We start from the raw sequence: 27,692 nt of genomic DNA, 5'->3' as shown, positions 1-27,692 counted from the left end.
TGATAAAAATACACATGCTAAGGCACGTTAGCTGCTGGAACTTAAGACCAGAAAATAGGAGGTCTTAAAAATGGTGATAAATAGCAGTATATAAGGGAGACTAGCCCATAGCCTCATCTGAAGACCCACTGATGCCATGGAGGTACTAATCATGCAGCTTGGAGCACCAAGAAGGCCACAACAACCACTACCACCTTCCCCAGAACCACCACCGCGGCTGCGCCGAATAAGACAGCGGGTCCATTATCGACGCCTCAGCCTCACAGACCTAGCAGCAGAGGATGTCATTGCCCACTACAGGCTCAAAAGGACATTCATCCACCACATCCTGACTTAGATAGCCCACAGGCTGACGGCAACAACACAGCGGATAACCAACATTCCTCCGCAAACAAAGCTGCTGGCTGTGCTGCACATGTTGGCCTCAGGTACCTTCCAACCAACAATTGCCAGAGTCAGAGGAGTCTCACAGCCACCCCTATCAAAGTTCCTCACAACTGTCTTGGATGGCATCATCAGCCTCATAGCCCAGCACCTTCACTTCCCCAGCACTGCGCAGGAACAGCTGGAGACCAAGCAAACATTCTACTCCATAGCTGACTTCCCGCATGTGTTGGGGGTAATTGACTGCACATATGTCCTACTGTGCCTCTTGCCCACACTGCACACATATACCACAACAGAAAGCACACACATTCCATCAATGTGCAGGCAATAGTGGACCACCGGGGCCTGTTCACCAATGTCGTAGCCAAGTTCCCAGGCAGTGTGCATGATTCCTACATCTTTTGCCAGTCCATCATCAACCAGCGCTTTCAGGATGGCACATATGCAAATGCACTGCTCGTGGGTAAGTACTAACTGAACACACCACACACCTCAACTCCACAATCATGGAACTCACAACTGTGAGAATGCACCCGTTCCAAACTCACATACAACATGCCAATCAACATGCCCACCTACCAGACACGACAACACAAGTAACTGTGGTAACTGGGGCCAGCCATGTAGACAAACCATCCCCAAAGGCATAGCCCCTCTGCCACACAATTGCAAACGTGGGGAGAGGTGGGAACCAAGTATGTGCGATGGAGGTACTCGACCTTTGAAGAACGAATGTACACAAAGCCGAGTGTGGCGGTGGTGTGCTGGACAGTCTTGAGTGTGCAGAGCACAGACATGTCCATATGGGTATGTAGTGCGTTTCCGCTGTCCAGCCTGATCGCAATGACAGCGTTAGTGACTGACCTACCTGACGGGGAGTGGGAACCATGTGAAGGTAGCATGGAGGATGCAGAGTCTGTCGAAGCTGCTGCAGGCCATTGCGTAGACCTGTTTGTACATGGAGAGGGAGGAGTTGGGTACGATGCCTAGGTACCTAGAGTTTTTGTGGGGTGGCTGCCGAAGGAGGTGGCCCACCAGGTGTTGCCACATGCTGATGGGGTTGTCACGAGGATGAGGACTAATCTCTCCTCTTTGTAGAGCACCCCCAGCTGTTAAACATCCATGTTGCAACTTGCTGCCATCCTCCCTGGAACCCCAGTCTGGTGTGTGTAGGCACCTTGTTGAGGGAGCCTATGAGCTAGGTGTCCTGGTAGGTGGTGATGTCCAATGGTTCCCTTCATATAGCTCCAGTTCTACTCCAGGCATCTGCAGATGCATCTGTCACCTTGGATGTTGTTGGTGAGCGAGGTGACATTCATAGCATGCAGTATGTTGGAGTTGCATATTGGGGCAAGGGTGTATGCGCAGTTGGAGATACATGTGTGGAAATTCTGGACAGCGCTGTTGGCGTTGCCTGCAGCGGTGGGGGTGTTGCTGTTGATGGTGGAGTGTACTAGATCCTTGGTGACTCTGCTCCAGTAACTCTGTGTGGCGCCGGCTGTGGGTTTGGGTGTCATGGGGTTGCACGACGAGGAGGTGTACGCTGTGCTGGTCACACCATGGGCGTTGAGTGGTGTTGATGAAGTGGGTGCCGTTTCCACATGTGAAGATGGGGTCAAAGGTGTGCCCTGCCTTGTGGCTCAGTGTTGAGAAGAGTTGGCTCAGTTCGATGTTAGCAAGCATCTGCCTGAGGGTAATGGATTTGGAGTTGTTGTGGTATGTGAGGTGGAGGCTCCGCTCATGGATGAGTATGTAGTCCATGGAGTAGATGAAGTGGCGTGTTATGATGTTGATGGTTCCCGCCCTCTGTGGGCCTGCAGGTGAGGGTGTTGACTGATGCTTTGTGGCAGTTCTGGCTCGGAAAGTGCAGGTGTTGTGCATTGGGGAAGGTCTAGCGGCAGCGGCAGCAGCTGAACAGAATGTGAGCAGTGTCTGGTGTGGCCCATTGGCATCTAAATGTTCTCCTGCCGTTGACTGCGAGGAGTGCGGATGAGTGGTAGCGCTAGACATTAGAAAAAAGCCAGGGACCGTGCTGGTGTATGTGTCAGGCTTGCGGACATGTGCATACAGGCCTGACATTGGTGCGCTGTTGGAGTGCTAGTGATGCAACTGCGCACCGCACACAAGTAAATAGGCTCGAGGGAGGGACGAGCAGCTGTGAGGCAATGTAATTCGCATTGATGCTGGTCATTTTGTCAGAAGCTACACATGGCAAACATTATCCGGAAGTAGCACAAATCACACACCACAAAACTATTAACACTGCCCACACAGCATGCATAACTACTAATGGACACATTTCTCCATTACATGTTACAGGTGATCAAGGATATGCACTCATCCCATGGATAATGACACCTCTCCGAGCCACCAACACCCAGGCCCAGAGACAGTATAATTTGGCCCATGGACGCACCAGGAGCATTGTGGAGTGCACATTTGGCGTGCTAAAGTCACGTTTCCGGCACCTTGACATCACAAGTGGAAGAATGTTGTACAGCCCAGAAATAGTGTGCAAGGTTATCATAGCATGTTGTGTATTGCACAATATATGTGTATGCACCAATGCCCCATGGATCCAAGTGCCAGATGCACCGGACGATGCTCAGGATGATGAAGATGAGGCAGGTGGAAAACACCCCACATCTTCTACAGCAGGAACAGCCTGAAGGAACAGAATCATAAACCATTTCTTTACCTGAGCACGTCACATCGTGACTGTCCTTAGCAATCATGTATCAGTTCAAAATTACCCCAAGCACAGTATATGTAAATAAAAAACACTACACACATACCCTGTGCGCATGTTTCTCCTCCGCATGAGTACATCACTCTGACAAGTGTAAGTGTAACATTAAGTGGTAACTATCACAATTTTAAACTGATGGTGGATATGTCACCTCTGAACAGAGATACTGTTTAGGGTGACATTTCTTCTAAACTAGACATGTTAGGGTGTCAAATGTACGAAATTCTACTGCTCGGCATGTCATATGTGGATAAAAATTACTTGTAGGGTGTCAGTAGTGGTAAACTAAGAATATCAGGGTGTAATTTGGGGTCAAATATGACATTTTGAGGGTCATTTGGGGTCAAATCAAGCTTTTCATGGTGTTCTCTGGGTCAAGAAATGGAATTTCATCTAAGACTGTTCATCTGTGTAGGAACTTGCACTTAGCGTGCCAAACTGCCTGCAATTCCGAAAATGCAATGTGTTTTTCATACTAGCGATGGAAAATACATCACTAAACACATTGAACCATACGAAATGTTGCCCCAAAGCCTTTTTGCGTGCAGATTTTCAACGCTATGTCAAACATGCATTGGCATAGCCAATAGGTCTTGCCTTTGGGATCTTATAAGTGTTTAGCCATGCAACAGTTGATGTTATTGCACCAAGGATATTGTGCTGCATAACTAAATCCTTATAAGGTCCCAAAAGCGAGACCTATTGGCTATGCCCATGCTTGGTTTTTTTTGGTAAGGCAATGGAGATAAAGTTATTTGGCCAGAAACACAAAATGTTGAGCAGATACCAGACCCTGGTTTCCGAGCTGCTATGTCTGCAGTGGCTTTGACCGTTAGGCCATATCTCCTACAGTCTCCTTCAACTATTGTGGGATGTCCACAACTTTTGTCAACCATTTGTCTGAGTGATTTGGCAGGAGCCTATTAACCACTTTTAGCATTTGTATCATAGGGTATGGTTGGCTGACGGATAAAAATGTAATTAACAAATTTGCTTATGTACCGATATGGTTTTGTCGTCAATTTTTTTTAACTGATTCATTAAATAGATTATAGCTTTGGGGACAAGATATGTTTAAGATGTACATCCAAGCATGAAATGTTGGCAAATTACTATTAAATATTTTTCAGACTTGTTGAGCTGTGCCTGCACTCAAAACCTGATAAAAGGTTGGATTACAGTATACCTCAATTAGGCAGCAATGTTAGCGCCTGTCACAAAAGCCAAAACAATACACGGCACTACATATTCCGAATGTAAGGAGATTAATAGATACATCTGCATGGCAGTCACTTAGACAAGGGCAGAGTGAGTTCTCAGACAGCTAGCAAAATCGGACTCCGGCGATTCTCACCTGTGCTGTTCCCATCTGGCGCTGACAGGTGGGACTGAAGTCGGTGTCACCGGCGTGCAGAGTGCATAAAGCCCCTCGGATCAAGCCACGCCAGACTCCCATCATAGCAGCTGAGGCCGAGAAACACATCCTTCGAGTGCAAACACGTTGGAGTGACTGCTGCAAAATACTTCACTGAGGAGCTCCGCCCCCTCAATTCAAGTAAACATTGCAGCTGTCTCCAATTACATTTATACATATTTTTGCAGTTTTATATAGCGCAAACTCCACCCTAAGTATTGGAGTGCTTTACATGAGAACCAGATACATTACACAAAGATGCATTCTGCTTTTTTCAGACACGGGTAGATGAAGTGATTTGCTCAGATTCACAGAAAGTTGAGCAGACGCCGAGACTCGAACCGGGTTCCCACGTTCCAAATTCGTCAGCTCAGGTCGTAACGCCACACCATCTCCCAAAGACCCACGCTCTGAAGTAAACGTTAGGTAACCATGATCCGCTCTAGGTTTGCTGAAAGGGGCTCTTCAAGTTAGATGTGATCTTTTTGTCCAGGACCCCATTTTTCCCTTGACAAATCTTCGATAGACTTGACACTGATTGTGTTTATAGACAGTAATGACATCCTGCTAACACTGCCAGCCTTGAATTTACCAGCTTACACCAGACATCCCAAATTATGATCTTGTAAAAATGAAACTCCATCTTTATTTTGTCAGTTCGAATATAATATAAAGGGGATTATTATGTTGCCAGTCATGAATGTGTAACAGTTAATCATATATCATCGATCTAGTTTCTTAGAAAAGTCAAATGCTGTGTAATATCAGCTCCTTCCTTCATGATGACGAATGCTTCACAAAATAGCGCGCAAAATCAGTTTACTATATTATCCCCAGGTGCAAAACCGTATAATGGACAGCAAGGAGACTAATGAGAGCATTTTAGAATTTAAAGGACAGATAGGTGCTCAGGGATTTTTGAACCGATAAACTCTTACCTCTGTCACTTCAAGCTTTCCCGCGTGTCACTCAAATGGAAAATCACGGCACCCATGTCCCCCAGCTCTGGATGTATGCGATCACACTTCTGTCAAAGTTGGCGCTAGCTCCCGAGTCAATGGTTAACTTTGTGACGATGATTCCTATTGGTCCGTAGCATCTGAGGTAAATCTGAATAATGATATGGTGTGCAATTGCAACATGGATATCATCTGTGTGCACCAGAAAATGCCTTAAATAGTTCAATTAACTTATCTTGAAATTTAACATCCAATGGGTGCAAGACAAGTATTGAGAACTGACCTCAAGTGGCATTGGTAGGTGTGTGGTTTGTGTTCTATGCGCTTATGCTGCGGAAAATCGGTGCCGCGTCATAAGCTTCCCCAGCATAGTAGCATAATTTTAGCAACATCAGATAGGAGACAGCATGTGTTGCTTCATCTTCTAGCGACATTAGAGGACGTGGCATCCCACAACCTTTGATTTATAGTGTGGCAAGGGCAGTTTTGTTTCTTAAACTCAGACTGCAGCACAGTAAACAAGTTGGTTTTTGTTGCATATTTATTTAATGCGAACTCGCCCCAAGGGTATTGGAGCGCTTTACATGTGCACCGGTTACGATACAAAATAGAACACACTTTGTTTAAATTCCACTTCTGCACCGGAAAGTATTTTTATTGCGGTCTGCGGTTACCAAGAGGCTTAGAATGCAGATTTATTAGCATGGTTTACCGCAGATTAAACTGACTTGGAAAATAAACCACGCAATCCCCCAGCCATTAAACAGCCGCAATTACATGGATCTCTGGGAATTAAAACAAGCACAGGCGCGCCATTAACGAAAACAAACACGTGCGCGCGACTCGCACTAAAGAAGGAGGCAGCAGGGGGAGGGAAGACAGGAGGGGGCCTGCGCTTGTTGACCTTCCGGGAACAAGCAGGGGCACCATATATTTGCAAGTTAATTACAAACATATGGTGTCAAAGCTCGCTCCCGCAAGGGAATCGCCAGACGTGCACGCGTTGCCATTAAGAGCAATGTAATGCGTGCATGTTTTTAGCTGAAAAGGCGCATCGATGGCTAAAGGTCTTTCCCCTATGCAGCGCATGCGCGCTGCATAGGCGAGACCTAAAAACAGCCCGCAAACACACAGGTAGTGATGTCTGCATGCTTCCTGTATACTGGAGGAGTACTGTACACTTTCGCTTTCTCTTTTGAGCACATTGCTGGTGATTGTGGAGAGTGCTGGAGGTGTTTGGTGGTGAGTGCTGCAGATTGGTGATTTGAAGAGTGTTGCTGTGTCCTGTGTCCTGTTGATAGTATCCCTGTGAAGCGTGGTGTACTTTTTACGTGTTTTATAGTCTCTTGTCCTCAATCTTGTCGAGTGTTTGTCTTGGGGTAGTTAAATTACTTTGTAGTTGTTGGGTCTGTTATATTGGGTTTTGATTTGTGGCAGTGGGTTTAGGTGTGTGCAGGGAGATGTTGGGTGTGGGCAGGGAGGGCAGGATGTCCGAGGGGGCATTGGGGGGCTTCTTCTGGTTGATGCATTTTTTCCTGCCACGGATGGTGGAGATGGGCGGCCGTATCCTCTCCGGATATGACGTCAAGGTGCGGAAGGTCAGATGGGAGCGTGTGCGGGCGCTGATGCTGCGTGTCTTTGGGGTGGACAGGACTGTGTGCCAATGGAAGCACCGCTGGCAAGATTGCCTGGGCCGTGAGGGTGACCCACTGGACCACCTCAGTCATCGTTGGCCTACAGTGTGTAAAGTTTAAACTCCAAATTTAATTATGAACACGTATGTGACACACTGGTGTCCAAGTGCAAAAATGTGGCAGTGTGAGGTGGGAGACATAATACCTTTACGCCTTACATTGGCACATCAGAAACACAACGCTGCATCATATTGACAAGCATAGGGTGCACTTGCGCAACACTTAGCACTGTAGTGCCAAGGAATGCACCATTGTGCAATACTGCGTGCAGGACAAAGATTGTTTGTGCACAGGAAGGGTGACTGTACATGAACAATCCAAGGCATTGTTTCTGGGACCTGTGTGCTGCACAAAAGGAAGTGTAAAAATGCTGTGCACATGAATATTGGTACGTTTGCTATACTTCCGTTGTACATAGGTTACGTGTGACAATGTTTGAAACATGTACAATAGCTCAAAGGTAATAAGACATCTCCAGAGTGTCATACACCACCAACACCTGTGAAACAACCTTGTGCGATCTGCAGCTATGCAATCGTACACAGAGCATGTATAACACCATGTTGCTTGTAGAAATGGGGCCTTGTGAATGTGTCACACAACTAGAATGTGCAAGTTTGCTAGCTTTGTCGTCTTGTTTGGCCCGAATCAGCATTCACAGGTCTTGTGTGAATGGCAGGCAAAGTAGACCCAATCATTTAGCAAAAATGTTACGCAACAGTACAGTTACGGAGCATTGTCTGTAATGGTGATGACATGTATGATGAATATGACACGTGTAATTTTACGTCTGATACCAACACATATTGGGTTTTATGTCTCACAGCTGGACGACCTGACATCATGCAGGGAGACATCAACAAGTTCAAGGACCCACACGCCACAGGTGAGTTTGGACAATATATATTGGTATAGTGCGGTGTCACGAATGGCTGGCTAAAACAAGCGATGGCGTAGTATGCAGTATGGGTGTGTATCACATGAACCTTGCCTCCAGTGTGAAGATGTTTTGTTGAAATCATAAGTGTGTATGAATCACTAGGTTAAGGTGGAGCTGTGTATTTGTCTCCCAGTTGTAACTTTGCTCATGCCCAGTCAGTGATACACATGTAAATTAGGTCTATGGGTTCTGTCACTACAGCACATGCATGTGGATGACAGAGCGCACTGATAGGATAGGAGACATGTAAGTGGTGTAGCTGATGAGTATCAGCAGACATGGAACGCATGTTCATCCTTGACTGAGATGACTGTGCAAGTGTGACTGATCATGCACAAGGAGGCTGTGGTTTTCAGGCCGTGCGTGCTCAGACACAGGTCGCCAAAGTCATTTCGCAGGTATGCTGCATACCAGCTTCACAGAAGTACCAGTGCGTAGTTCTGAGCCAAGCATATCAATAGCACGTTCCATAAACACCTAGCATAGATAGCCCAAAGAATCACATAGGCATGTTTAGCCACTGCAATGGTGTTGTCATACTTCCTCCTTGGGGTAATTCCCTAGTCGACTCTGGCTCAGGTGAATTAGCCCCTCAGTACAATTTAGTGGCTGTACTTGTATATTGTCATCTCACATTTGACAAATGTGATCGGCCAGTTTATACACACAAGCGGCACCAGTTGTGTCCTCTGCTCATTTGTGAAAGTGATGCAGTTTGTCCCACATTTTAGTCAATGTTGATGAGCTCCAATTTTTATGTGTGTGCGCCGCATTGTGGGATACTCGCCCATGCAGCTTTGGTTTTACTACCCCTCATCCCTTTCAGCCAGTGAGCCTTCACTTCTGTGCATTCACAATGCTGAGATGTTGCAAGTTGGGGTAAATATGTGTCTTGGTCAGAGTTGGGACACTTGTGCATTGTTTGTCAGAAGATGCCTTGTTTATGTCAGGGGTTGTATGTACACGAGGATGTGTCAGAGTGTGACCTGCTCCTTTAAGGATGTGGTCCACACTCAGCCACCTCAGTGACATGGCCTGCACCATGTTGAGATGTTTGGGGTGCAGGCATGCTATTCCTCATGCACTGTCACTTGCCTTGTCAGTGTGGCTCACAGACCTGCACCTTTGCTGTGTACTGCAAATATGCCTGTGTTTGTTGCGAGATTAGTTATGTGTGAGAAGGGCCCCCTTTAGGCGCATTGCCTACTAAGGCCTACTTGCTGTTTCAATGTGTGCTGCACTATGCTGTACACATGTGCATCCAGGTAGCTTTGTCTATTGTGATTTTTCTTGTGTGCATGTCATCAGTCATGATTTGTCTTGCATGCATTGCTTACTGCCCTCCTGTTGGCTTATCTGTTGTGAGTATGGTGCTGCATGAGTTTCTATTGTTGTTGCTGGCTGGTCAGACAGTGTCAACACCCATTACCTTCAACATTGACCCCACGTGTGGTGTGTAAGTGGGCCTGGATTTGATGGATATGGATTTCCTAATGTGTATTTGTGGTGTTCAGGCCTTGTCATCGCCACCCTCCCAACAGATACAAATGTCAGGGCGATGTGTGTTTGTGTATGTGCCACGCAGCTGGTCCCATGGATGATACATGCTGTCATGGTTCCGAATATTCAATGCATGGCTTTGCGTTTGGGTGATAACAACCATGACTGCATATTTGTTCACTTACACAGTTGACTTACCAAACAGATAGGTTTACATGCACATAATGGTGTAATGGGCAACTCACACCAGGACTGATGTGGAATTGTGTTTTCTGTATGGCAGATGTGTACACTTGAGAGTGGAGGGGGTGCAAATTGACTTAAGGGGTGAGTGTGCCATTTGGCTAGTTGTCATTATTTGTTTCAACTTTGCTATCCTTGCTTGTTGTCATACTTTGGTTGTCTTACTTCTTTACAGGGACATTGTAGTTCTGTGAGTCTGACACACAGACAAGTCATGCATTACAGATTTGGTTGACAAAGTCCTGATATGCATTGTCCCCACACTGGTGTTGTAGGCATTGCCCCCCTGCTCATTGTATTTCATCACCTTTTGAGTGAAGTCTGCTGTTTGTGTGCATTGTGTGATATGCACCTTTGAGACAGTAGGCTGCATGATCAGTTTGTTGTGACATTGCATGTTTTTCTGGTATGCAGACTCACTAGATGATTTCTCACTTGGTGTACACAGAGTGACGGCTCACAGTGGGAATGCTGCGGGGCAGTGGTGCGGGGCAGTGGTGCGGTGCGGGGGAGGGGCTGGATGGGGGTTGTGGAGTTAGACACACGATGGGCTGGAGTTAGCTAAATAAATAAATGAATTAAACTATTTACCTTGCACTTGCTGCATCACCGAGTTTGCGATGCAGCAGGCGCAAGGTAAATAGTTAGAATTATTTATTTACTTACCTAACTCCAGTACGTCATGTGTCCAACTCTCACTACACCCATCCTTCCCCTCCCGTGCCCCGCTCCACTGCCCCGCTACACCGCCCCGCAGCACTCCCACTGCGAGCCGTCACTGTGTACACAGGACTGCATCTCATGGACAGGCTGGCGGGCACATTTACTGGAGATGTGGCAGGATGTCTACATGGCCCCGTTGCCTCAACAGCACGCATATACATATTGTCTGCACAGGGCCGCATCTCTCTGATACTAAACATGAGGATGCACTGTGTGTGTGACTGATCATGTGCATGAGTGGGCATGCCACCACCAATGTCAGCAGACATGCAGCATTGTGCATGTGTGTCTGCGTTGTGTGCAAGATTGTGTATGTGCAGTTGTGTCACCCTTAATGCACATGCACATTCTTGCACACAACTCCGACATACGGGCACATGCATAAGCGTGGTGTTGAGACAAGTGGGCCATTTTGACAGCCTGCCTGCATCTCCAATCAATGTGGGCCTTTGCTCTTTCACGTAGCCCTTATTTTGTGGTCTGATATGATACTTGGACTATATTTGTTTGACTTTTCTGTGCACATTTCCAGGTCTGTGAGCCCTCCAATATGTGTCTTGTAATGTAATGGTTGAGTAGGGTGATATGTGTCTATGCCACCAAGGCCAAGGGGATCCGGGACATGATCCGCAGTTATTGTGGGTGTGCACTGCGATATATTTAATTGTGCATGAGTGCCATTGGGCCCATCTCCCCCCGTCCCCCCAGTCCCTGGTTGGTACTCACCCTCTTGCTGTTGTGGCTTGTCGTGTTGAGCAGTATCCTATCTCAGAACTCCAACCACCGTGCCCTCACTGATGACTTGGGACACTTGTTCCTCCAACGCATCTAGCTCCTCCTGTGGCGCTGGACTCCCACCTCCAGTCTGCATTGCTGCTTTCAGGTAGGCTGCAAGTTTCTGCTTGGTCTTGTGCTTGACATCATGCCAGCGCTTCTTGCAGTCGTCAACTGTCCTCCTCACCTCTCCGACAGCATTCACCTTGGCCGCGATGGACTGCCATATTGCATTTTTGGTTGCCAATGATACAGTGGAGCTGACAAAAAGTTGTTGTTGGTGTTCTGGCACCTCCGCAATCAGGACCTGGTTTTCCTGCTGACCGAACCGCGTCTTTCTCTTCTCCTTGGCCTTACTCTGGGTCTCTGGCTGGTCCTCCTGGGTGTTTGTGGGATTGTTGTTGGCCTCTATGCTGGGTACATCTTCCTCCGTGGTTTGTCTCAAATGTTTCTTTTTATTTATTTTTAATTTTTTGTGTTTGGGCTGCATAGCGAGCGTTTTATAGTGGTTTTTCCCGCCTAACGTGAAAAAAGTTGAGCTGACGCTAATTAGCGTGCCGTTCCTGGTCACTAATTGGCCCATTGCCACTTTTTTCACATTTGCGTGATGATTTTTATCGCTGTGCCGCTAATCTTATCACCGGACATTTCACCCGGTAGGGGAAAATATCGCCTGTTAGCGGCGTGTTGTGAATACACCGCTAACACGGCGATAGTTTCCCACGGTACACGGCGATAAGAAAAAGCAAGCTAACTGAGGTTAGCGATAGTTTTCGCCATTTGTTGAGAATAAGTGAAATAAAATACTAATAATGAACTTGGAAACTCATTTTAATACTAGGTGGTAGAATGTTGACAAATAGTTTCACAAAATTTTGTTTTTTCAATCCCAAACGTTATGGTGAAAAATTGAACATTTTGATGAGTGGTTTGAATGTATTCATTTAAGCCTTCGCTTGGAATGGTAGAAAGAATTCAAACTTCAAGAAGACACAACAATTAACTCTAGAAACTGAAATCTGCAACTTACATTTAATAAAAAACGTCAATAGGATTACAAACTAACAGATCAAAGGCATACAAGAAAATAGTGGAATTGCAAAACAGGTAACGGAAAATAAATAGTATTTTAGACCTAACGCTTTGGAACCAAGTAAGGTAAGATAATTGTACGGGTAACAGATTCCAGAGTTAGCTCCTGCAACACTCAAGAGCTCCCGCCCCAGTTTATCACAATGACATTTTAAATAAACAAAATAGGAGCACAAGCCATAAACTGCTTCCAGGCAATGCCTAAAACTCAGCTGCATCAGCAGCGCGAGAGGGGAGGGGCACAGAGGGTGGGTTTGCGGCACATTAACCCATCACTGACAAATCAGAGCTGTGTGGGCGGCTGGAGGCCTAGCTTGATTTAGCTGAGCCTCAGCTCCCAGCCATTTATTAAGTCATTCTGTTTTCCTATAGCAAAGAGATCCTTGTTCACAGATTTTGTTTTTTACTCTTCATGGGGATAAATAAAACTGTTGTCAGAATCTGTATTATTAATTGAGAGGGGTTGCCTCCATCAACCTTATATAACATAACACACATCTTTGTAAAGTGCACGTTCACCCCCTGAATAGAAGGTGTTTATTGTTTTCCAACTCCATGGCCCTCGTTTTATCGACCTCGGAAGGATGAAGGCGGAATGGCCCCCAAAGATTTTGCTTGTGATCATGAGGTCAAATACAGGTTTGTGGAGTGGATGTTTAAGTCCACGGAGTCACCAAACCCATCATAACTAAAATCAGCAGTATATTTATTTTACTGCTTATATAGCACCTTTATTCAGCACCAAAAACAATTTAAAAAATACGCTCGTCAAGGTAAATTTAGAAATAAATAGCAATACATAAGTTGTGCAGTGGAAATTAAAGATAAACAATTTCTGCTTAACCCCTTGTAGTTCGTGCACAATCATCAGGCAATTCTCCACCGAAATATGTGCTAAATTCAAGAGGAATCAAACAATATGAAATTTAAGAACATAAGACAATAACATTCCTAAACCAATTTAGACAAATCAAGAAAATGAACTGCGCAAAAAGACAAAACAATTGGTTTATTCGGATAATGGGAACCAGAGTTCTGCATTTTTAATGTTTTGAGGCGAAAAGCTTGAAGAAAGAAAATGGCAAATCACAGATAATATTCAGTATAAACCGGAACCAAGACACACATTCAGGTTGACCACTTTGAAGTGGGGTTGTGGAAACCTAGAAGGTCACACCGGCAAAACCTTTTACATTTGGACTTTGTTACTTATCTGGGTTTCAAAATACTTCAGCAGAACAGGGCAGGATGCGGATGCAGCAGGGGTCCCTCACAGTCAGGCTGTCACCATGCTGTTGCTGAAGCCTTCAGTTTTATTGACAAAAGCTTTGAGTAGAATAAAGCTGCATTTCAAAGCCACTGAGGGTGCTCTGCTGAGTTCTTAATATTGCGCTCACCTGTTGGTCACAAGCTGTACCTTCAGACTCCTCCACTGTTTCAGTTCTTAGCATCCTCCCGTTGGGCAAGGAAGAACACTGAAGCCAGACGGGTCTCCATGAAGCCAGATGCAATCCCTGGAGAATCCAGATGAAGGTTGTGTCTTTGCAGCAAAAGAGTGTGGCAAACCTGGAAATGTTTCCATCCATGGCTGCACTCTCCATGGGGTAACCCCAGTACCCTGTGCCTGTCCACCAGTCAGGAAAATGGCCAAAATCCAAAAGTTTCTTGCTGCTTGGAAAGTCATTTCTGTTTCCTTCCACAGCTCCCATGTCCTCAGGGGAGGCTCTAGGCACTAGGGTCTGGTTTATGATAAGGGCACACTTTTCCTGCTTGCACTATGGCACACCTTCAAATAGCTAAGCTGTGTGCAAAGCAGGGACGGTGCTCCATATTATGTTGAATGTGCTGCCTCAGGGCAGCTGCAAACTTGTGCTTTCCTGGGGGCAGCACATCCAAGTGACATACGGAACGGCTTCTTCAAAGCCGCTCCCTGTTTCACAGTACAGGGGGCAACCCACCTGCACTTTCAAGAGGGATTAGAGATACCCTTGCCGGTGGGTGAAGGGAGTGAGGGACTCCTCCAAGAGGATGTCTGGGGGGGTCCATGGGATCCCCTTTCATCCCTCGAGAGGGTTGCCCCCAGTGGGCACACTGACAGTGCAGCACCTTTTTGCGGCACACTTTCAGTGCACCTCTAGAAAGCTGCTTTGCCTTTGCACCCACTTCCATAATATGGTGCAGGTGCAGAGGCAAAGAGATTTCCTCATTTGATTGGGGCCATGCCCCAATGAAAATGAATGAATACCCTCTTGAGAAAGCACTGGTGCTACATGTGTGCCAGCACTATTAGTATTACAGAAGGGGCTACACAAGTGCCTGGGGCCCCTTCTGAAATACCAAAGTGCCCCAGGGGTGCAGAAAGTCCCCAGGGGGGCACTTTCTGCATTATGGCCCCAGGCACGTTTCAGCTACTATTCTCTCACACTGCACTCCACCTATACCTGGCCAGCTGGAAGCCCTTCTGTATTTTGTGTCCTGCTGACCGCAAATTAAGTTGACTCCTGTCCCCTTATGTTGTTGGACTTCTGAATCCCTTTTGACACCATCACCCATCTCACCCTCAACCACACTCTCAAGTCTAGAATGGGATTCACTGGCCCTTATACCGAGCTCTGCTATCCTTTGGATAGGTAATACTGTGCAAATATCACAAACAAACATACATACATATATACAAAACAAATATCACATATAAGATGAAGGCTGATATTGGAAATGCTAATTTAATAACTTGAAAATGGAAAAAGCTCCAGGCTAAAAATCAGATAAATGACTATAGCATTTTAATATAAATGTTCAAAAATCTCTAGCATAAAAAAAATGCAATTGGTATAAAGATCCCTGAACTCTCTCCAGAAACAGCCTTAAAGGTAAAAGCAGGTAACTGTAAATTGAAACTGTATTCGTTGAAAAGGTTAAGGCATTTATTCTTTCTCCCACGGCAAATGTATATGGTAATACTGTAGCCAGAATGAACCAACCTGGGGGTTTGGTATATTACCAGATATAGTATTGCCACATAATTTGGATTTCCAAACTTCTGTGGATTACCTCATTACCACCTCATAGGTCCTCCTTGTCCTGGTTTACTAAGTGAGGTCAAATTATAACATTAGTGTTTCTTTTATTTTTATTCTAAAAGCCCCTCCCACCCACGCTATGTCTGTTTTATTTACTGTCCGACACAGCGGTCGGAGCGTTGGTGTTTGCTGTGCCGTGATTTTTTGCCTGCTGCTACCAGTTCGTGCAGGGGGGCTACGGTGCAGTGAGTTTTGTTTTCTTTGCCTACTTACTATGTATTCTGCTGTATGCACGCTGACCTTACTGGTGTTCTGTTCGGTCACGAACCTGCTCCGTTGCCCGAACTTGCTCCCCTCGCATGTGCATGACTGGGAGCTTTCTTTTGCGTTCTGGCTTTGGGTCGTTCCGGTGCTGGGGTTTTCTAGCAGCATTCGGCTCTTCCGGCCGTGGTTTTGTTTCTGTGGCTGTGGGGGAGGTGGCAGGGCTGTCCTTATGACATTACCTAAATCTCGTGTTACTCGTGATTTGGTTGCTTGGTGACAGTATTTAGTGGGCGTTGCTGGGCACTTCCTGGTTTGTTCTGTGGCTTCCTGTGTGGTATTTGCACTTCCTGCTTCTGCCAGGGGGGATGAGGATTCTTCTCCGGTGCCTGCTAAGTCTTTGTCTAAAAAGAATAATGTACAGGAGCTGCAGGAGGATGACCTGTTGCAGATTTCCAGGTTGGATTTGCAGGATTTAATTAATTCTGTTGTGCAGGCTGTGCTGCTTGAACCTTCTGCTAAAAAGTCTAAGGTTGAGGATGACGAGGACATGAACAATTCCCCTAAGGGGAAGTATATCCAAGGGAAGGTTTTTTCGGATATGTTGGTCCAGATTCGTGAGGTGGTGTTCCTAATTCGTTAATTGATGAGGGGTTTTACTACCAGTATTATTCCTCAGTGGTGGATGACCTGCCCTTTCATGATGTCACCAAGGGCATTCAGGCTAAGGAATGGCTTGAGGTCGACAAGCAAGGGATTCCTCGCTTTTGGGAAAACTGTATCACCTGGCTGAGTTTGATGCCCAGTTTCCTCAAGTCCCTAAAGTCAATTCTATTTTGTGCTCCATGGCTTCTTCTTCATCGTTGTCTTCCAGCAAGCACTTACTCGGCCTATGCCTCGCAGGTCCTTATCAAGGATTTTGAGGCATTGTTTGACTGTCTTCACGATCAAAGGGATCACACTCCAATCTTGGCGCAGATGGAGGTCTTGGCTCAGTTTCAGTGTGATGTGACTCTTGATACTCTGTGGGCCTTCACCTCAGCTGCTAGGGCAGCGGTAGCTGGTCGGAGGTCTCTCTGGACCAAGCCTTGGCATCTTGACGCTGCTCAGAAGGCCTTGATTCATACACTGCCTTTTGATGGTCCCCGGCTTTTTGGGGACAATTTCAACACGATGGTGCAGCGGTCTGCGGAAGAGAAGAAGCTGCTGAAACCCTTTCAGAATGTGCAGAAGAAGAAATCCTTTTTCCATAAACATGGATTTCAGGATGCTCTGTCTTCTTCTCAGCCCTTTCGTGGTCTGGCCCATGGCCAGGGGGCTGCGTTCCATTATAAATCCCGGCCTCAGCAGCAGCCCCATGGTGCTGGACAAAAGCGACTATGCCAGGGTGGGGGCTCACCTCCATTTGTTCCTAGATCGTTGGTCAAGTCTGATTTCTGACCAGTGGGTCCTGTCGGTCATCGATCTGGGTTACCGGATTCTGTTCCAGGGCCTGCCCCCTTTGGACTGTTTTCAGGTTACCCCATTGTCAAGAGACTTCGTGAGGTCTGCCATGTTGTCAGGTGTGGCCCTCCTGCTGTCAAAAGGCACTGTTCTCATTCCAGAGGCAGAGCGGGCCGGAGGTTCTATTTAACTCTGTTCCTGGCCCCAAAACCCAATGGTTCCTTCCGGCCGATTCTGAATCTCGTGTCTTTGAACAAATTGGCGCGGCTGGATCATTTTCAGATGATCACATTGCATGCTGTCATTTCCCTAATCAATGAGGGTGATATTTTTGGCTTCCCTGGACTTAGAAGACACCTATTTTCATGTTCCAGTCCTTCCGGGAAGTCAGTGGTTCCTGAGGTTTGCAGTGGACGGGGTCCATTACCAGTTTCAGGTATTGCCTTTTGGCCTCTCTACTGCTCCTCAGACTTTTACCAAGGTATTGGCTGCTGCTGTGGGGGTTTTCAGCTTCAGGGTTTCTCTGTGTTTTCCTATATTGATGTTTGCTCGGTCTCTGCTTCCTACCTTCCTAAGGCTCTTCTGGCAGTGGAGGCAACAATGGCCATGTTCCAGGGTCTGGGGTTCAAGCTGAATCTGGGGAAGTCTCTTCTGGTCCCTGTGCAGACTTCAGTTTATCGGGGGACTTTTTGACGCCTTGTTGGGGGCGGTGTTTCTCCCTCCTGCTCGGATCTCTACCCTACAGGCTCTTCAGTGGGACCTGCTGAGTCGGCCTTCTGCCCCGGCTCGGGTTTGGTTGCAGCTCCATGGGTTGATGGCTGCCAACACCGATTTGGTTCCTTGGGCTCGCCTGCACCCCTCCTGTGCGGATTATGATACTCTGCCTCTTCTATTCCCTGTTCTGGTTCAGGATTTGAACTGGTGGCTTTGCACTCACAATCTGGAGAACGGGGTGCGTTTCCAGCTTCCTCCTTCCATCTTGTCGACCACGGATGCCAGTCTTTGGGGATGAGGGGCCAGGTTGGGGTCCTTGGAGGCCATGGGTTGGTGGTCTTGGGAGGACAACATCTGTTTCTCGGATTGGCGGGCAGGGCTGGCTTTACCACTGGTGGCGCCCAGTGCGACAATGGTTTTTGGAGCCCCCCCTCCCAATGAACACCTCCGCCACGGATTCCCTCCCTACTACCCTCTAACAGTCTCCATAACCACTCTCTCTCAGATGCATTTAATACATTTTATAGCGTCACTCATAAAAGTGAAGGTTGTCAGAGCACTGTACATAACGCACACATTACACAGAGACTATCAATCATAGGTGTGCAAATCAGTGTATAGGACATGTTACATAAGACAAAGGATAACAAGGGGTGAATTCACATGTCATCCATATTGGTAGGCATTATAGTTGAAGAGTACTTGGTCTGGAGAAGCACAAACTCTGAATTTAAAATGTAACACAATGGATTGGGGCTCTCTTTAATGACAAGAACAGCTTTGTACCCAAGTGAACCCTTTTCGCAACATTAGAATAATGAAAGTCTGGGGGGAAAAAACCATATGTTCTAATCTATACCTTGAAGTCTGTATGCAGTTCTTTGATGACAGTTATTAGCTCACTGTAAACTGCAGCTAACAAAAGGAAGTCTCTGACAAACGCAGTAACCCACTGACCTGTTTACGTTACATTCACTTTGTGATCTGCACGGTACATGTTCTGTGCAGCAGGCATATCAACCCTCTGCACTACCTAACCAAGAATAACAACTTCCTGGAGTCAAAACTTCTATTAGACAAAACTCCGATCTCGCCTGGAAGAACATTAATCTCCGGAGTTTTATTGACATTTTAATTGCTGCCTGAACACTGCTAGAGGCCAGGAACGTGGCAGCAGGTGCTTTTACACCCCTGTGCGAAGTCAGCACCCGGTGCGGTGGCATCGGTTGCACCACCCTAGAGCTGGCCCAGTTGGCGGGAGTTGGTGGCCATTTGGCAGGCGATGCTGTTCTTTCAGGTTTCTCTTCAAGGGGCGAGTCTGTTGGTTAGTACAGACAATCAGGTGGCTCGTTGTTACTTGAACCGCTAGGGGAGGACCTGGTGCGCACCTGAATCTGCTGGCTTCCATGATTTGTGCCTGGGCAGAATCTCACCTGTTGGTGTTGAGTGCTATTTAGATTCAGGGGCACCTGAACTTTCATGTGGACAGCTTGAGCCACACTTATCTGTCCTCGGTTCTATTCCATCTGTCTGTTCCTCTGTTCCATGACATTTGTCTTCGGTTCGGGACTGCCTGGATCATTCTTTTTTGCTTCCCCTCACAACGCTTTTCTCCCTTTGTTCTGTTCCGAGGTAGTTTGTCCCCAGGTTTGGGAGGTGGATGCACTCTTGATTCCTTGGCCCTCTGTATGCCTTCCCTCCAATTCCCCTCCTCCCAAGGGTGCTGCAGAAGATTCGGGGAGAGAGGGTGTCTGTTCTCCTGCTACTGATGCAGCTGGTGGGGGCAGGTTTGTCCGGCTTCCATTGGTTCCATCTCCACTACAGTTTCCTCTTCTGCCTTTGCCCCATCTTTGTCGCTTGAATCTGACGGTCTGGCTCTTGAACGGCTATCATTGGAATTGTTGGGTTGTTCATCTTTGTTGGTCTTAGGCATTCAACAGTTGCGTAGGCCTTCAACCCTTAAGACCTATGTTAAGCTTTGGGGCTCTTTTGTCTCTTGGTACTCTTCTCATGGTGTGGATCCTGTGGTTGGGGATCTGGCTTCTATTCTTGATTTTCTCCGAGATGAGTTTTTTAAAGACCTTTCCCCTCCTACTTTGTCTGCTCAATGGGCTGTGGTTCGGGCATGTCAAGGTCCGGGGGCCTCCTTGGAGGTTATTGCTCCTTTGGAGTTTCGGCTTCTGCAAAAAGTTCGGCTTCGTCGTCTGGTCACTCCTGTGATTGTAGCTTCTTGGGATTTGCTGACTGTTTTGAGGGGTCTGCAGTTGCCCCCTTTTGAGTCTTTGTTGGGAGAAGTTTTGTTGTAGTTATCTGCTAAGGTGGCTTTACTGTTGGCCATCACCTCCGCTCGCCGGTTGGGTGAGTTGGGTGTTTTGCTTGTCTCCTTTCCTTATTTGCAGTTTCTGCAGAACAGGGTGGTTTTGCGGCTTGACCCGGCTTTCCTCCCTAAAGTCTCCTCCAAATTTCATTTGCAGCAGGAGGTGGTCCTTCCTGATTTGCCTGGGGATGGGGATTCACTTGTTCCTTCTACCTTGGATGTTCACAGGGCACTTAAGGTTTACCTCCAACGTACCCTGGGGTTTCATCTTTCTCCTGCCCTGTTTGTGTCCTGTAGGGGTGTGGCCAAGGGGAAGAAGGTTTCTAATTCCACCATCAGTCGGTGGGAGCATTTGGTGGTCTGCCAATCCTAGAAATCTCTGGGTCTGCCTCCTCCATCTCAGGTGCAGGGACGTTCAACACGTTCTGTGTCCACTAGGCTGAGGCAGCGGGGGTTTCTATCCAAGCGAATCGTAGGGCGGCCACTTGGCAGTCCCATCATATGTTTGTGCGGCATTATCGCGTTTATGTTTTGCATGCCTCTGTGGACAATGTTGCTGTTGGCTTCTTGAACGCTGCTGTACCTTAATCATTTGTTGGATTAAACATTTGTACTTTTACAAGGATCCCTGGTGTCCTGCGGTTTTCTTCATTGTTTTTCTGCTTGTGAGGTCCTCACATAGTGAGGACTGGGACGAGGAGAACCTATGAGGTGCAATGTCTCGTTACTTACTGGTAATCTTCATTACCCTGATTAGGGTCCTCCTCGTCCCAGTCCTGTCCCCCCCCCCTCCCTTCCGCTGTGTTTGTGTCTTGACTTGTTGATAACAGATACAGTTTTGAGTGGGAGTAGCTTTTATAATAAAAATAAGAGAAACACTCGCGTTATAATTTGACTGCCGTGAGGCAGGATTGCTTCACATGGTAACGACTGGGACGAGGAGGACCCTAATCGGGGTAATGAAGATTACCGGTAAGTAACGAGACCTTAATATTCTTAAAATTTTCATATTCCAAGATGGGGGAAAACCTACAATGATGTAGATTTTCAACACACAATTTCTGCCAGGTTTGACCTGTTGGAAACTATATGGAAAAAACAGTGAGTGCAGGAATGACCATGTAATTCAAAACCAGGCACAAAATGACTGAAAATGGCCCTAAATGTCACCGAGAAGACTTCAATGAGTTAAGGTCTTCAGAGCCTCTCTCTGAGCTGGAGAGAGGCAAAACCCAGCACAGCATCAGAATACTGGCATGAAAAGGAAGGCTACCATGAGGCATAACATGAGGGTCCCTCTTTTTCATGGAGATATGCAAGTCCAGGTTTTCAGACAGACCAAAAGGGTTGCTTTAACATCAGCTAGAAGAAAGCTTTCATTGATAAAAAAAAACATACACTTCGTATTTTATCCTAGTGCCTGCCTACCGTAGCTTCACTTGATCTTTTCATTTTCTGTATGCTTTGACTATTGATTCACATTCACTACTGTCCATATATTTGTTGGTCTTAATTCATGTGTACCTATATGCCTGTTGGACTACACTATAAGTGTTTCTGAAAGTAGCACTTGCTTGCTGACATTCATGTATGTTCTATGCATGTGCATATTCTGGGTTCCTGTGTTTGCAAACACTAGTGCTTCACAAACTTTCTAGAGCCACAACCCAATTTTTAGAAACACAAACTTTCACAGCCCACCTAGCTTTCAACCTTCTAGTTTGGAGGATGACCCATTGATGTCCTCCACACTGCCTCCACAGTGCAGAGAACGCCAACGGATTGTCCTCCTGGGGGGCTCACGGGCAAAGCTCCGGTGGTCCCACTGGAGGCTTACCCTCATGGCAGCTTCTGTACAGGCTGGCGTTGAATAATTTCTGTCACCCCACCAACTCATCAGTGACCAACGTGCTGCATGATGTGCAGATGTCACTGATGCTACCGGACTATGCGAGTAGGTAAGGAAGCTCCCTGCACATCGTGGGTTTTTGCCCCTCCAGCCTGCCTCTGCCAATTTAAGAGAGGTTTCCCTTTTCAGTGATGCCTTTTTCACATCTATTCTTACTCGTGGATCGCACATGCACTGCAATCCTTGAGCAGGGACCACCAGACACCAAGGATTACATTTTAGAAGGGGCAGGGTCACCCCCCCCCCCCCCCCCCCCCCCCCCCAGCAATGGTCGAGCTCGCCAGGGGAATATACTTATATTATCCCTTCCCTGGGTGGGGAGAGAATGGCTCCCAAGCGGGGCACGATCTGCCCCCTTCCCTGGGGTGGCCAGTTGCCTCCCAAGCGGGGTGCGATCCGCACCAAGCCTAGCCACACAAGTGGGACAGCGTTTGTATCAAGACAAGTGGGGCATTGCTCGGTTTTAGAAATTTTGTGGATTACTCCTGATTCCAGAAATTTCTATCACAGAAATGTAAAGAAAATGCTTGAATTTAGTAAGTTTGAGGTTTGCAAAGCATTTGTCTGTGGTTGGTAGGGTTACATGGGTAGCGCCACAGCACGGCCCTAAAAACAGCAGCTACTCCTATCATTGATCTCTTCGCGTATTGCTTTAGGGCTTTTTGTGTGTTGGTCTCTTGGTCCACTCACACAAGTGGCATATCGGTGATATCAGGAGAGGTGTGGAAACTATAGGTGGTACAAAATCTGTGGATCGTTACATATTCTGTAACATTCCTGCACAGGAATGTGAGGAACGTGTGTGTTTTACTCAAAGTTTGAGGTTTGCAAAGACTTCTGGGTAAGAAAACCTGATGTGAGGTCATGCAGGTCACCCCACCCTGGATTCCCCTATGTGTCTATTTTTAAAAATGTACAGGTGTTCTAGGTTTCCCTAGGTACCAGCAGGGTTAGGGCTCAAATCCACAGCTACCGACATTGCAAAAAAAGAGTCAGTGTTCAGTGGAAAAATGTGATGTGTCTATGTTGCATTTTGGGCTCTTTCCTGGTGTGAGCACTAGGCCTACCCCCACAGGTACAATTTTTATTGGGAAACTTGTGGGAATGCTGGGTTGTTGAAAATGTGTGGCTCTCTACAGGTTACAGAAGTTTTCCTCACAGAAACGGGAGGAAAATGTGTTTTCAGGCAAAGTTTGAGGTTTGCAAAGGCTTCTAGTTAAATAACCCTGGAGAGAGCAATGCAAGTCACAACACCCTGGATTCCCCCTAGTGTCTAATTTTCAAATATGTGCATGCTTGCTAGGTTTCCTTAGTTGCCACCTGAGCTAGGGCCCAAAATCCACAGCTACCCATTTTCCAAAAAAGGGTCCATTTTCAGTGGAAAAATGTGATGTGCCCAAGTTACATTTTGGCCCGTTAACTGTTGCGGGTACTAGACCTACCCACACAAGTGAAGTACCATTTTTAACAGAAGACATGTGAGAGAATGGAATAGTAGAACATTTGTTATGACCAATTGTATTTCACTGCATTTGTGCCTTCCAAATGTAAACAAGTGTGTAAAAAAGTAGACATTTTGAAAAATTCCCTCTGAATCACATGGTAGTATAGGTACCTACAAATTCAAAGAGGTTCAAATCATCACTGTTCCTAAACTCCATATCTTGTGCCCATTTCAGAAATATATAGGGTTCCTTGACACCTCTTTTTCACTCTATATATTTCACCATATGAACTGTCTGTATCTGGTACACAATGAAAAACTATTGTACGGTTGAGCTCAGTTGTTGGGTCTGGGTACCTCGGGTTCTTAAAGAACCTGCAAACCCTATACATCCCTGCATACAGAAGGGTCTAGTGGACATAATGGCATATTGCTTTTGTAAATCGGCTATCGTGACAAAAAGATACAGATGAAAACGTTATCACAAATGGCTGTTTTTGTCTGACTCATTTTTAATATTTCTTTATTTCAACAGTTAGTTTCTTGGGGAAAACCTTTCAGGAATCAACACATATGCCCCCTAGATGAATTCCAAATGTTGTCTACGTTTTAGAAATCTATAATGTTTGAGGATTACCCATGGGTTTCACACCGGTTTCTACCACAAACTGAAAGTAGGTTGAAAGCACAAAAAATAGGACACCTTTGTTGAAAAATACCAAAAACTGTGGTGAAAAATAGTTTTTTTGATTCAGCTATACATGCTCTTGAAAGCTTGGAAGATAATGACTTTAGTATAGCACACTTTTTATTGATGCAATTTTTTGTGGGAAAAAGCACACTTTTTTGCAGAGCATTTGTTTCCTCTTTTTACCAAAAAAACAAAATGTAACTATATTTCCCCAATTTCACTGTCCTCCCAGTGGAATCCATAAACACTGGGTATTTTTAGAATCCCCAGGATGTTGAAAAAACAGGACAAAGCCCTAAGCGTGAACTACCACAAATAGCCAAAAAAAGGATGAGCACTGTGAGCGGAAAAGCCTCAGCAGCAAAGGGGTTAATGGACATGATTCGTTTTTTTGTAACTAAAGCATTGTGTCATTTACAGGCAGCACATTTTTCATTGAATTGGACACTAAATTTGCACAGCCATACAGTGTTACTGATAAAAATGTATTGCACTCAAATGATAATGTGTGGAAATCGGGTTTCAATGAATATTTATAATGTGTGAAACACCAAGCGACTTGATGAGTTTTGATCCTATTAAAGTCTTCACTTCCATCACACGTCAAAATTACAAAAAAAGTGCTTCATTTATGCATTCCAAACTGTTGAGTGTGTACTGTTCATTTAAAAGTTGTTACATTTTATTGTGTTATTAAATGACATCCTCTCAGTTCACACTTCTGTTCCAGTCACACTCCCTGTACCCCAGTAAGATAGTCACACAATTGACTTTACTTTTCTTTCTCTGACTGCAAAGTGAGAGGAGTTTGTAAACACCAATCCCTGTATTACAAGAATTTGCACTAATTTGTCAAAAGGCAAAGCCTGATATTTGACCTCGGTATTTTAAGCACAGCAAAAATGGCTGGACAAATACTGTATTTAAAGGCATCTATATTTATTGCATAGACATTTGGGACCCAACAAAAATTGGATAGCGACCCACCAGTAGGTTGAGACCAACAGTTTGGGAAACACTGGTATACACAATAAAAAATGTAAACCTATTAACTTTTTCAAAGCTCATTTACCTTACACTTGATTTGAGTGAGGATTTGCTCAGCCATTAACAAGGTTGCCCTCAAACAAAGTTTTAGAAATCTAAATCAGTACCTACCACATGAATGTAAAAATCATATTTTTATATAACGAGATGTGGGGATGAGTGCATGTAAAATGAAACTGCATTCCTACAGTGTTAGGAAGTGGGTTATTAGTAGTGCTAAATATGCGTCTATCACTGGCAATAAGGCCACTAACACAGTCTAGGGCTCAGAATAGGTCTCAATAAATTATGCCCATGCTCAAACCTTGGTAGCTTGGCTACGAGCAGGCAGGCTTAACTTAAGAGACAGGTATGAAGAGCATTTAAAACCACCAATTCAGTAAATAATTAAAACACAATACAAATATCAAAGTATAAAAACAGGAAATATTTTTATCTTTAAAATGACACCAAAATGACTAAAATCCCATCTAGGGAACCAGGGATATGATTTTGTAAAGATTTAACACAATATAGCACTTAGAAACCTATAGTACCACCTTGGGGCATCTGGTCGCGATTGACCAGGACAAAGTCAAAGTTTCAGGCTGACTGTGATGGAGCCCTGCTCGGATACCCCTGGCGGTAGGCCTTTGTCAAGATTTTACCTTCCGACTTAGAAACATTTCTGGAGGTTTTTCTGCAGGGGTCCCTCGATGCTCTTCACCAGTCTGGGTTGGGTGAGGGTTCGGCAGGCTTGCTTTCCAGGGAGCTCCCGATCAAACTCTGGAAGTTGGATCACAAGAGCATTTCAGTGGGACAAACCAGCAGGGCAGGCCGGCTCGCAATTGAAGGTGGGTGGCTTGGCTCTCTCATTTGAGTTGGTCCCCTTACGGAGCTTATTTCCAAAGTTGCTCCAAACTTCTGGATCTTCTTCCTGAAGTTCCTCTTGAAGGTCCAAAGTGTCCAACACAATATAAGGGTCTGAAATTTCCAAGATGGTACTTGAAAGTTTGGAACCACAATTCCCACAATGCACCTTGACAAAACCCGTACAAACCCACTTGATGCACTCCAGGCAGGATATTCTTAGCTCTCACATATTTAGTCAGTGTTCTCTGGGGTCAAGCAGGAGTGCACTCCTGTCCAATGAGGTGCAGGGCAACACCCCAGAGCATGACCACTTCCTCCAAAGTGTGGCATAATCTTCTCCCAGAAAGCACTATTCCTCAAATTCAGTATGGCTGAAATCCCAGCAAAGGACCAAGAACTAGTTAAACCAACCTCCAGTATGGCTCATTTCCATAGCTCTCCCACCCATACCATCTGAACATTCCTGCCTTACGCCTGCGATCTGGCTGGGGCAGAGGGGCCGCGGGGTAGACAGACCTGGGATTCACTGCCTGTTCCATTCCTCCTTTGAAGCTCATGCTTACAACCCCTTCCCGTTGCTCTGCCATTCCTGTGTAGCAGTGGTCTCTTTATCAGATAGCCTCTCTCTGGATGAGCCACTTATCCCTTCATCAAAGCAGCCAGACTAATCTTGGTAACTCTGAACAATCACGGTAGACCACAGGAAGGCTGGATTTCGGCTTACAGACAAGAAAGTTGTATAACTTGTTTTCTGCATACTTTAGGATAAATTAAAAAAATAGCATATTGTTGGATTTATCAGTGCCATTCTCCTAAGTTCTTGAATGAGATTTTCCACTAATTGGTTGCAAAATGTATGCATTCAAAAACTATTGCCATGTCATATGTGGCTGGGGATCTACAATGGGAACAATTAAATGTGCAATTTCTCCAACACCAGGGCATACAAAACATATTTTATAAGGACCCTGCTTATAACTACATGACCCCTCACCCTTGGGACACCAAGGGGATACTTTAGGGGTCCTGAATATGGGACACATAGTGTATATTCACACTCCACACTGCTCCTAGCACAAACGTCGATTTAGGGAAGCACTTTACTACAATGGGGAAAGTTAAATGTGCAATTTCTCTATCCATAGGGCATATAAATCCACTTTTATAAGCCCCCCCCTTATAAGTACATGACCCCCAACCCGGGGACACCTAGGGGAGACCCTGAGGGTACCTAATATTCCAAATTGTTGCAAATATCACAGTTCAAATGCCTGTACCATCAAAGAAGGGTTTGGGCACAATTTACATTTAAAAGCAGTGCCGCAACACTGGGCTGCTTTTAAAATGACTTCAGGCTCTCAGCTGTGTACACAAGCAAGTGCAGAAAGGGCTGCTGGCCTCTAAACTGCCATGCCTCATTGTATACTTTGAACTTATATGTTGTTTTAACCGCCCTGCCCTATTCTGCACTAGGGACTTATAGGTCAGGCCATGTCACCCATAGGTGTACCCTAACACA

At 45.9% G+C, this 27,692-nt stretch overlaps 1 protein-coding gene across 1 annotated transcript in view; it reads left to right on the top strand.

Moving 5' to 3' along the window:
- The window catches only part of LOC146830814 (uncharacterized), a 77,722-nt gene that overhangs the window by 27,846 nt on the left and 22,184 nt on the right, over positions 1-27,692 (top strand). The window contains exon 2 of the mRNA XM_085604068.1: positions 8,030-8,089. Within this exon, the coding sequence (XP_085460194.1) occupies positions 8,047-8,089 (43 nt within the window). The 5' untranslated portion in view covers positions 8,030-8,046. The remainder of the gene's footprint in view (positions 1-8,029; positions 8,090-27,692) is intronic.

This window comes from Triturus cristatus, chromosome 5_1 (assembly GCF_964204655.1).
Source record: "Triturus cristatus chromosome 5_1, aTriCri1.1, whole genome shotgun sequence".
Lineage (NCBI taxonomy): Eukaryota > Metazoa > Chordata > Amphibia > Caudata > Salamandridae > Triturus > Triturus cristatus.
The sequence above is the reverse complement of the archived record's forward strand: the minus strand, read 5'-3'. Positions and strand labels throughout refer to the sequence as shown.